Source organism: Athene cunicularia, assembly GCF_003259725.1.
Source record: "Athene cunicularia isolate RWA chromosome 7 unlocalized genomic scaffold, athCun1 chr7_part1, whole genome shotgun sequence".
Lineage (NCBI taxonomy): Eukaryota > Metazoa > Chordata > Aves > Strigiformes > Strigidae > Athene > Athene cunicularia.
Genome location: NW_020799107.1, coordinates 32,053,398 through 32,066,119, shown reverse-complemented (window position 1 = coordinate 32,066,119; position 12,722 = coordinate 32,053,398). Strand labels below are relative to the sequence as shown.

Genomic DNA, 12,722 nt, shown 5'->3' with positions numbered 1-12,722 from the left:
TATATATATATATATATATATATATATAAAATAATTAAATAAATAAATAAAATATATATGTAAGTATTAGAAATACAATTAATTAAAGTTTCAGTATGTACTGAGGGACTAGTGGGAGGTCATAAAAGTCATGTCTGATCTCCCATGTGTCAGTTGACACATCAAAAGTAATCAAAGTTCAGTATGGGAAAAAAAATTCTTTATGTGGCATTAAAAAAATAGGAGGAAAAATGTACTTTCTGGTAGAGCCATTTGCTGCCTCTAACATCTAAATCATTTCCTCTGTTAATCTCAGGGTATGTTCTGTACCTTTTTCTTTGAGAGCACCCCTACAATGACCGCGCGGTGAATATTTACATGGGAGAAACTGAAATTTATGTAATCATGATTTCATTTTTGCTGTTTAGACAACCTGCCTCCTGTGTTCCAGGCCCCCTCCAGCCAGCTGCTGACATTTATTGGTGAGAATTTTGTTTACCAGTTAATAGCAGTGGATCCAGAAGGGTCAGCCGTGCTATTCATCTTAGAGGCTGGGCCACAGGATGCCAGGCTCTCTCCTGCTGGCCTTCTTATCTGGAAAGTTGATTCAGAAGAAATGCAGACCTTTGAATTCACTGTGTTGGATGAATGCAATGCACAGAGCAGATACTCTATTGAGGTAAGAAAATGAACACTTTAAAGGAAAAACAAAACAAACCTGTTTATCATGTCATTGTTTTGGTGCAATTGTCATTATAGCTAATAATTTGTTAGTGTCTTGAAAACTAAGACTTCAGCTATTTCCTCATAAGTGTATATTATCCAGCACAGCAATAATGATCAATTAATGGAATAAATATCTCTGAGAATACAGAAACTATATATACCAGGAACAAGAGAGTGCTATTGATTGCTGTCTGAAAGAACACTCTTGCAGAGCCTTTTAATGGTTCATTAATCTGCTTTAAAATTCACATTCTGCATTTGGATTGTAGAGAAAAGCATATAACATAAAAGACCAAGTTTTAGCTATAAAAGGGAGATTATAACTCATTCTCAATGATATTTTTAGAGGATGTCTTGCTCTTATGTCATTACTCCACACTTAAATTCCTTGGCAGAGCTTGTGCATTGCTTTGTCTTTATTGTATAGCCTAACATTAATCCTGTGATAGGATGAGTTAATACAGTGGGATGCAGACTCTTGACATAGGAACAGTTTTGTGAAGAAAATATTTTTATGCCTAAAGATTCCTGGTTTAATGCAGTTAAACCACTATCATCAAATGTACCAATCTGCTGAATCCACACACAGCAAAGGGGAAACTGGAGCCTAGATACAGTTGTAATGGAAACATCTCAAAACTAGACCCATGTTTAACTAGGCGAGATGATACAGAGGTTTGGATCTGTTGAAACGCTCTTGTACATACATAAAATACAACTGTGGACCTCTCTTCCCTGAAGAGAGAGACCAGCTAAAGAATGCCAGTTTTTCATTTTATTCTTTGAAGAATAAGGAACAAATTCTGCCCTCAGATACTATGTAAAAACTGCTGTTATAGATAACAGTTTGGTTTGTTTTGGTTGGTTTTTTGTTGTTTTTTTTTTTCTTATACTAAATTAGAATGTGCACCTAGATTATGGAAAAAATAATCCCTTTAAAGCCAAGCTTTCAGTCAAATAAATAAGTATGCTGTGTATGAGGCCGTTTATCTTGACAAAGGAAATCGGTTAGAAACAAGTTTTCATAATAGTAGATAACATGTTTGCACTATCCCTTCCTAAAGGGTAACAATGTGCCTCTCAGCTGTGATTATTCAGCAGAATGTTACCACAAGTCCCTTTTGCCTTCCTCAGGTTGGAGTGAAACCCTGCAGCTGCCTCAATGGTGGAACATGTGTTACCAATATTAAATTCCCTCCAGGCCTTGGTGAATACCTGTGCTTATGTCCAAATGGATTCGATGGAGAATTTTGCCAGGAAGATATTAATGACTGCAAATCAAACCCCTGTGGCAGCGGAACATGTGTGGACAGTGTGGATAGCTACTTCTGTAAATGTCCCCCTGGTCTGGGAGGTAACAGTTTCCATCTATGATTTAACTAGAAATATAGTGTGCTACAGGGTTTTTTGATTGCAGCATGACAACAAGCATCTGTCAAATGGACTCACATAAGCCTCCTCTTCTACTCCCGCGACTTAGCTTTAGATAGATAGAAAATGTGCAAAACCAGCTATCTAATTATCTGTGCTCAAGGAAGGAAAAATGACCCAAAGCCCAGTGGTCCTGAAATAATCACTCAAGGAGGTTATGAACCTCTCTGATCTCAGTTTCCACCTGCTTATTTCCCATGGATATGTCCATCCATGAGATGAACTAGGAGAAGACGGAGTGGAAGAGAATAGGCACAGAGATCCAGGATACTTTTGCAATCCACAGGACTTGACTAAATTAAATTAAAGAATAAACTGGGAATTAATTATTTTCTAGGTCAAGGAAGGAGAAATAGATATGGAAAATATGCAAAGATAAGTTGTCGTCTAATCCCACTTGAATCTTCATTAAATTTTAGCATTAGAAAACCACAAACCCATTCAGTTGACAAATATGTTAATGGAACAATATCTAACCCTTTAAACTGTTCAGAGCTGGCCACAATATGATTTTAGGAGATGAAGGGAAGAAGGGTGATCACTGCAACAAAAAAAATATTTTTCTAGAAAAACAGAATGAAAAGCACAAAGAGGAGAAGTTGGAGAATGAAATGCAGTGATGCCAAAGAGGTGGATGTAAAATGTATGGTGCAAACAAGAATGGAGTAAAGACCTGAAGTGCAAGGACAAAGGGAAGCATCTAGTAGATAACATAGGTGAAGAGAGAACAAACATGTACCTCTCATGGAATTTATATTCAGCTTCGCTGCACTCATGACGTCTGTGGATGACCGACACATATGAAAAAGCACTTGTGACAGCACATGGACGTGACTGCTCCGTGCCCTGCGGACTGGAACCAGCAGAGGCAGCCATGAGACTCTGCTGCATTGAGCTTCTGGAGTTTGGCTGAGCTGAGTTGCTGTTGGGTCTCGCAGAGTGCTGACCAGTTCCTCCAAGCTGGGACCCATCCTCCAACTGGTCATTACACCACTTGCTTCCAACGTAATGGATTTTCACATTGGCCTAAACACACCTGCTCCTGGAGCTTCACAGAAGTTGTTGTCTTTTCATTTACATCTTAGTTCTTCAGGAGGTACAAGGCAAATCTGAACATAGAGGACTTGAACAAGATTTCTAAACCTGACTCTTGCCTAGCTTTGCAAAGGGCCCGTTAAAACAACACCCACTCGCCCAGGTCGCTGTACCGTCATTGCAAAGACAAGACATTGTATTACTCTCCGTTCTTGTCAGAGTCAAATTAGTATCCCACAAATGAAAGGGGAAGACTGAAACTGTGTTAGAACATCTCTTAGATCAGAACTATTCAAAAGCAGAGTACAAAAAGCCACCTTAAGCTGAGCTCAGATTTCGGTCCTTGAACCTGTCAGAAACCCTATTCACATATGGAAGCATGAATGAATTCATGAAACCCGTAATGTAGGCTGCTGTGCAGTGATATAGGTTTGAAAAGTCAAGTAGAAGTAACATCAAATGCACATAATTATTACTGCTTATAGTGTGCATATATGGAAGAACCTCAATTTTAAAGAGCAATGAACAGATTTTACCCAATGGGCTCATGCAGGCAGCAAGGTACCCTTCCTGCCTTTCAGCAGTTCATGAAACCTTCTTTGTTTAAGTCATGTGGGACTGCAAGTCCAGATTCCATTAACTATAAAATTCCAGCAGAAATGAAAAATAAAAATCATTCAGAAGTGGAAGTTCAGAAAAATGGTCTAAAAGATCTGTGACACCTAGACAGTAATGATTCCAGGTAATGTTAACAAGTAGCCAAAACCTGCTGCTATCCAAAGGTTTTATGCAACTAGAGACTCTACTGATGCAAGAACATGCAAGCCTAAGCATGGAGAATAAATTTAAAAAATGGAAGTTTGATCAAAATATAAATATCCCCAAATCAAACAAACATATGCAGAATGTCTTCAATCCCCCTGGAAATAACATTTCTATGAGTACAGGGAAAATTGGGAGTCTTTTAGGCTGTATTTGGGTAAACACTGGAGATATACAATGAGAACAATTATTCACTACCTGTAAGGAGGTGAATTAAAATGTATAAAAAGCAATATAATTCCATGAGTTAATAACTTCAGTGGATCTGTTCCTGTTGTTTGATTTTCACAAGTTTCACACTGCTGCCCCTCACTTTATGTGGTATTGCACTCAGAAGGAATGAAATCAAGCTCTATTATTCCACATAAAATAGTCTGCCATAATTACAATGCATAGTTTAAAAATTTGCATGAAGCATATTCTGAAATGTGGTTCTCATTCTTACATAAACAGTAAATATCCAACACTTCAAAATAATGCAGTTGAAAGCAACATACAGCTGACTCCAGAGGCAAGGGCACAGGACACCTTGGTGGACAGAGAAGCACTAGATTTTCCTGCACCCTTAATTCTTGCCAAGTTAAATAAAAGTGCATTGGTGTCACTGTTCTTCCCTAGCCCAAAATGCTAACACACAAGCAACAACAGAAAAAAAAAAAAAAAAAAAGATTGAGTGAAATAGGAATGCATCTCAAAGTTTTAATAGCAGGTGAAAAATTATAAGCAAGCGGAGCTGAAAACCAGCTGGGAAGTAGACGATTTTACTTCAGGGCAGGTTCTGTGACAACAATAAAAGCTCATCCTTGATGCTGTGTTTATGTCTCAATTCCCCAGAAAACCATCAATAATCTAATGAGAAGGCAATGCTATACTGCTCAGGTGACAGCACCACTTCACCGTCAAATCTTTACAAATGATAGTAAACAGGTAGTGAAAACAAAAAGTTAACTCTTTGGAGAGCTGCCCGATCACCACTGCAAGAGAAGCAGCAGCACATGGAGCAACAGTAGCAGTTCAGGTGCAGCGGAGTGTCTCAGGCAATGTAAGGGTGTGATGTAGGAAAAGGAACAAGGCAGAGAGAGAAGCCACTGGAAAATCTGAGAGAAAAATGACTCCAGAATTCTTACTACTTTAAATTTCTGCAGTGACTTATACACCTTTATCTCATTGAGTGTTCAAAGCTCATTCTTTTTTTTTTTTTTTTTTTTTTTTTTTTTAAGAATTCCTGTTGTTTCTTCTTTTGGCCACTGAAAGCAAGAACATCACTCACCTGAGAACAGAACTCATCCTTGAAAACTGTATTTCAGTCACAAAACAATTCTTTCTTTCCCCAGATATCAGTGATTAATATAAAACTGAGGGGCGGGGAAGAAGATGAAAGTATTATATAATTTCATTTTACTTTTCAGGACACTGAAGAAAACCCCAAGATTTTTTCAGGGTTTGTAATAACCATAGAGTCCCTAAATGAGATTGCCTGTTCTTTTAGAGTCAGTGTAACGTGAGCACAGTCAAAAAGTCTTCCTCTGCATCTGTAGGTGGTCAGCTCCTCTCAAGGCATAAAAGGACTTCATCTTCTTGTCAAATTTCCCATTCAGGGATGGAGAAATAGAACTCGCACAGAAACAGATGTTTCAACCTTGCAACCTGAAGATCTTTTATTCCTATTATATTTATTTGTATTCTAGCAGTGCCAAAAGAATTGAGACTCCCTTGTGTTGCAGTGCACTTGGGGTCGTGCAAACAGAGTACCTGACACTTCTTGGTGCAGACAGTTTTCTGTCCATTTCTGCTGTCTCTTCAGCAGCCTTCAGCCAAATTTCAGACTTCACAAACATTTGTCCTTGGACTCAGCTGGATTATCATTATGCCCAAATTGATCAGATACTGTTTAAAATCAAATCTCTGAGTGAAGTGCTTGCGTAGTTCCACCCTTATGTTAAAAAAAATCAGTCAAGTGACTGAATTTTAAAATTTAATTTGTTACTTATGGTGTTCCTTTGCTTTTTCTAATTCTCTTGTCTTTAAGATTTAGCAGCCAGCCCTTTTCAGCAAAACAGAGTAATAAGTGGGAGGAGAGGGGACTGAGGGAGAAGTGGCTGTTGTTACTGAAACTGGGAACGTCATTCCTACCTTCATTTTTTATGATATTATGTTTAGTCTTTATATGATACGAAGAGGAAGAAAATAATTACTAATCTAATCAGAAGGTAATTCATTCAATATTTTCCACAGTGTAATGTCCAATAATTTCTCAGTGCATCATCAGAAAGCAGTATCAGAGAAAAGCAGCCTGATAATACAAATGTGCTGATTATACAATAGAAATAGTAATCCAAAATGTAACAAGGGAGGAAAAAATGTAAGTTAAGTGCTGAAATACTATGTGACATCGAACTTAAATGTAAGAAGCAAGAGGCATGCAAAACCAGAACAGCTTAGCTTGAGAAGGGACGTGGCTTTTTCACCGCTGTTTTTTTTTTTCCTCAAGACAAAGCAGGCATGATAAGGTGATGTCACTAACTTTTTTAGGCAGTTCAATCAATAGAGACTTCAATTTGAGTTTCTTAAATGGAGATGCTATTTTAAATTGAAAGGAGTAGTGGAAACTATCTGAAATGCTGAAACAATGAGAGATTATTTTGTAGGAGATGAATAATAATGCTCTGTTTTTACCATCCTGTAATTCATTCCACTGTGACAAATTTTATTTTTTTTTAAGAAAAAAAATATTTTTTTTAATCCTTAGATGTACTTTCATGATAAAGCTGGATATCTGATAAGGAACAAGTCTTTCTGTACCTTGTCATATGTCTTGATATGAGTTCCTGGACTCTGCAGAAGGTGTCCCAATCTCCTTGGGTATTCCTCCAAGGGAAAAGGGCATGCCTTAATAGAAGTGCTATGGGCTAGTTTATGACCTGCTACCAGGGTTGCATATTCTAGTCAACCAACAATAGCCAAGCAAGTTTTCTCAAGTGCACAGAGGCAGCAACACGCAGACTTGAAGCCTGAGGGAGTTTTTAACAACATTATATGTGATTACTCTTACATTTGCTGTTCAGACAGTAATTTTAACTTTCGGGTCACCTTCCCCTATAGGTATCCATTAAATCATACAGAGTTGTAAATTTGAATATCAATTGCTTCAAGAGATTTTTAAAACCCTATTTCCCAAATCAGCAATAGTCAAGGCACATTGTTTTGGGTTCAGATGTTATAGCAGCTTATCTTCTGTCCACAAGCACTTTGGCTCAGAGACATTTTCAGAATGTTTCTTCAAATTCTAATTTTAAATAGAAAATTTTAAAAAACAAAATATGATAATTTTGTAAGTGTTACCTTCAGCCAAACTCTTTCAGGCTGGTTCATAGTAAGCTGTTAGTTATGTGAAGTTCACATAGAAATGAAAAGCACAATAGGTCAGTACACAACTCTTCATATCCTAAAGACAAAATGGTGGCATTCATTGGTTTCTTCAGTATATGACAAAGATCTCACATAAACGAGACAACAAAAGCAGCATCAAATATGTGAAATGCAGGGGAAATAATTTAACATGCACAGTTTTCTACGAGCAGCAGTCTCAAGTTCAGCACTTCTGGTGCCAATAATGACAGTAATAAACAGTGTGATAAAGGCAGGTTTAAGCGAGACGGTGGGGAATTTGGCTGGAACATGAATGACGTACCCTGTAATGAGTTTACAGCTGAGAAGTAAGCCTTAGTCTGCTTCAACATTTCAGCTGAGGAATAAACAGGGAATCTTTCCTGATTATTAACCTCCCTTTTGTTTTGCCACAGGGCTTACTTGTCAGGAAGACAGGAATGAATGTGAAGACAGTATTTGTTTTCCTGGAGTGCCTTGTATGAATACCTTTGGATCATATGCATGTGGAATTTGCCCCAGTGGGATGAAGGGAAATGGTAAAACTTGCAAATGTAAGTGTTTTGCATGATTGATTTTAATTGATGGGGGGAAAACTGGGTTCAGTTCTACTATTTATTGAGTACTTTGCCACTTGCTTCAAGTACAGACCTTTAAATATACAAAGCAGACTATTGTCATGTTATATTAATATAGATAATTGCAGATTGGTCTCTGTTTGCTATTTTTCACTGCAGTTTAGTTTCATTTTGGTTACAATGAGCATCCTTGCATACAAAAACTATTTTCCAGATGCTAGCTAGATAATTTTCCAAGGATGTTCCCCATGTTCTCTACTATTTTGCTCCTAAATATACCATCCACTAACACACTTAGGGTGTAAGCCCAGGATGACATTTGTTTTGGGCGAATGCTGTGTAAGCAGGGTGTAGGGTAAGAGGAAGAAGGTCCATGTGTAAATCCTTTGCATCCTTTCACCTCTGTTTCCAAGGTGTGCTTTCATTAGAGGACAGAGTCCACAGCTGCTGAGCTCATGCTTGCCATAAAGTCATGCCACAGGTCCCAACTGGTGAAGGAAATGACCAGGAACAATTTTATATCTGCTCAGTATTTGCTTTTGGGACAACAGACTTTGTATTCTGCTGAGACCTGCCCAGTGCATGGGATGCAACCTATCCATGCTTTGCTTGTTTTAGTTGTATACATATAATAATTCTTCTCCAAAACCAACATTTTATTGGCCAGAAGGGGAGAAATCAACACTTGAAGTGCTTCATGTTTGTTTGTTTGTAGGTGTTTTCAAAGAAATACAAGAAGCAAAAGATACAGATATTAACCGTGCAGATATTAGCTTTTCCTCATATTAACTCCCAAGAGGAAAAAAGGATAATCCAATGTAAAAAGACTGTTGTAACTGCAGGATCCTGGCACCAGCAAGACTGTCTTTGCCAGATTTACCAAATATCCCTTCAATCATATTGCCAAATGTCTGTACAGAATGTTTTCTTTGCTGTATTTTTTGGCCACATTGGTTAATACAAAGTGATTTTGCATCTGTTTCATTAATGCATATTTTCATAGCTAATTTGACCAATGAAGGAAGGATGTAGGAAACAATGTCCTTTTTTAAAATATACCAGAAAAGTAATTTCTTACTTTGCATTTATTTTTAATTACAGAAAGATTTCTCTATTTCTGAAATGCACGTTTATCAGAAGGAAAAAACCTGAGGGGTTCTTGTCCACCCAAAATAAGACAGAAGTCATTCTTTATGGTTCTGATACAGAGACATAACATACCTGCTGTAACTTCCCTTGTTTAAGCAGGTATAAAGGCTTCTGGGAGGAAGGAGGAGAAAACTGAAGTAACTCTATAGCTCTTAGAGTGGGCTAGAGCTCATTGCATTGTTTAATATATATAAAGAGTCATAGTCTTAAGCTTTATTAAGAAGAGACAATATCCAACAGACCTAGGGCGATAGTTCTTTAACATGCAACGCTATCCACATAGACTTTAAAATCACTAATTAATTCAAGATATTATCTTAAAATTATGCAGAAATCAATATTTTTTAGAGTCTCCAAGAATCAATTTTCCTCTTTATATCTATATATGACACATACAGTTTGCAGCCAAACTAACTGAAGCCAACAAACAAGTGCAATGAAGTCTCAGACAGAAGCTTTCAAGGAGTGGCAGGAATCAGACAGGGCACAGGGTGTAGTGTAGCATCTTCATCCAAGTAACAATTCTGTCTAATACATGGGGTCCTGGGCCACCTTTGTGCCCTTAACTCAATATAAGATCCCTGTGCATATTAAGTGTGTCTCCCAGATAAGCAAAGTTCAGTGAGTTTAGGCATAGTAATTTTTTCTATATTTGTGTTGAAGCTTTGTTACATGTCAGCAGCTGACTCACCTGATTTGCCTTTATTTGCTTGATGGTTGGCTTCCAGAATAAATTTATGTCAGGTTATCTGATTTGCTGTTACTGTTGCTTTTAATCATCAATCACAGCTAAGCTGTAACATCTTGTTGCCTTGTCTCCATGCTTTCTTTTCACAGCTGTGCTTGCTGCTGATATTAAAAAAGCTTTAAGCATTGAAAAAGGCAATGGTAGAGGTGATTTGAACAAGACTGAGGTTAAGCAGCCACTGGAACCCTTAGAGGCGAAGGATTCTCCAGTAATTAAGAATTTTAACAGAAGTGATAGACATGGTAGGTATACAAAGATATTAAATCGTTTTCATTCGCTGCTGTGTACATATCCAGAAATCATACATTTTATCATCTTAACAATAAACAGAAACAACTTGTTTATAACACATCATAGACAGAGTTAAAAATAATAATAAAAAAAAAAAAGACCCTTAATACATCGGACTGTGGATTGCTGCTAAAAAATTTTACATGGAAGGGAGACATTACAGCTATAGCAATTAGAGTGGTCAGGCTTAACTAGAAATTGCATCAGTTCTGAGGTAGAAATAATCATTCCATATCTTAGTGATCAATGGGAAGTATGACATGAATGACAGCTTATGTCAGCTTGCTATAGCCAAGTGACCCTGATATTTTATTTAAATATTTGATGGGCAGTCACTGAATTGAGACTGAGTTTTGAGCATAAGAGAAGATCAACTCTTAAAGTATGAACTTGACTGTGGCAGTTGCTTTTCCCAGAGGCGGAGCACTACAGCACTCCCTAACCTGCACTCTGGCCCTGTTCTAATGAGCGTTGCATTGTTTAGTTGATTTTCTAGTGACAGCCCAGAGCAGAAATATTGAGACTGGGGATATGTGTTGTGTCAGGTTATATATAAAAGATAATATTTTTTCTCACCTTCTTTCTTTATATCTGTACCAGGCCAGCCAACACCTAACCAGAACTTGCCTCTTACAGGTATCCATCATAATGCCGTAGGTAAGGTGCAAGAATAATGCTGAAAATACTTGAGAATCATGATGGAGACCTCACTGGAGGCAATTAAAAAAGATCTACAACCATCATTAAGATTTTATTCATCATCTGTTCTCTGTCTTGACACTATTAAATACTTCAAAGGCAGTTCATATACACTTGCTATTCAGTGACATCATAAGTGATAAAATATTATATACTACCAGAGTGTTAAATTTTGCATGTAGTTCTAAGATAATTAAAGTAGTCTCCTGTCATATGAGGTTTGACACATTAAGGATGATTTCTAGATCAGAAACATATGTACTTGACAGTGTATTTTTAAAGATGGGGTATATGTGCTGTAAGGTTTGATGATTACCTTCCAATTCTAAAAGACCAGAAGGATGTCAAATAATACAGTTTCTCACTCAGTTAATCTTTCACTTATGCTGAAAATTACAGTTTCTATACTATCCATGATAAATACCAAACAACTTTGAGTAATAAACTTGAAAACATGTAATTAGAGGACTAATAAATCTTGCTTTAATGAGAAACAGCTGTTCTGCTACACTGTGCCTACAGGACATTCTCATATTTGGCTCAAGGTTTGGGAACATTCTGCATTAATTAGACTTGAAAAGAATAAAAGCAGTTGTAAAGCTTTAGCTGGGCTCAGGCAGTCTCACTGCTTAATTTTACATATGCATTTGGTTTGAGAAATTAAAAATAAACATGCTTGAATTCCCTTTTTTTTTAGGCCATGCAACACCACTGTCCCACATTACTACCTGTGCCCACAGGCCATGCTTTCCTGGAGTGTTATGTTTTGATCGGAAACCCCCTTACATTGGATATGTCTGTGGTCGGTGTCCAGCAGGGTTTTTTGGAAACGGTCGAATCTGTACCAAAGTTCCCAGACCAGGTACTTTCTCATTTTTAGAATTTTAAAAAGGTTTTGCATACAAAGGCTGTAAGAAAATATGAACTAATATGGCATTACAACACAATGTACCTTATAATCAAACACTGAAGGCTTTTCTCTTTCACTCTTACCTGGCGAACACCTGGCAGGTATTTCAGGAATACCTAGCTCTATCAGTCAAAATTCAATAGATTAATCACCTCATTTGCCACTAGGGAGAATTCTTCACAACAGGACTTACTAGATGGTATGAATCACCACATCTGTATTTCTGCCACACCGCTGGCATAGGATTTCAAAACATGTTTCCTCCTCAGTAAGATCAGAACATGACACATGCCAGTATTACTCCCCTTTCCTTATTTCCTAATTCTTTTGCTGCAAGATATCTGTTCTCCAAGGTGACCTGTGAAGATGATGAGAAACAAAGTGTCATGCAAGAACAACCATACCAACAACTAAAGGCAACAGATAATTAAAGCATTTCAAAAGTATCGTTCATAGCCTGAGCAATAATCTTCCTTAGGGAGCTCTGAAACTCAGTTGGTCCCATTAATCTCTGAGGACTGATCATTAGAAGAGGTCTTCTGCTGTGATAAAAGAAAAACTGGGTCCTGACCTGAGGCAGAAAGTGGCAATACCATAGCAACCACTCATCAGTTATCCAATCCTGCTCTGTCTCAATGATATTCTCATAACTCAGTGTGTGGTTCTATAGGGACAGTATGGATGGTTGTCCCCTTTTCACTGCACAGTGATTTGCCAAGAGAACTCATGTTTATTCCTTAATAACAGTAGTTACTAGGTCAGATTCCTCAGTTTTCTTCTAAGTCTTTTTTCTTAAGTACTCAAGATGGGCTGGCTTGAAACCTGTCAAATAGTTCCACAATCTCCTACATTTGACAAATCCACCGCCACTTCCCATTGTGTATCCAAATCAATGACTGTTACCTTGGTGTTATATTTTAATGCACACTATCAAAGTGGAAGCAATTTTACTGCTTAGTGTAGGTAT

General features: G+C 37.5%; 1 protein-coding gene across 1 annotated transcript in view; it reads left to right on the top strand.

Annotated features, from left to right (window-relative positions):
- LOC113482230 (von Willebrand factor D and EGF domain-containing protein-like) overlaps nt 1–12,722 on the top strand; it is a 184,612-nt gene that overhangs the window by 112,296 nt on the left and 59,594 nt on the right. The window contains exons 17-21 of the mRNA XM_026852691.1: nt 408–658; nt 1,840–2,059; nt 7,797–7,934; nt 9,945–10,097; nt 11,543–11,707. Of these exons, the coding sequence (XP_026708492.1) occupies nt 408–658; nt 1,840–2,059; nt 7,797–7,934; nt 9,945–10,097; nt 11,543–11,707 (927 nt within the window). The remainder of the gene's footprint in view (nt 1–407; nt 659–1,839; nt 2,060–7,796; nt 7,935–9,944; nt 10,098–11,542; nt 11,708–12,722) is intronic.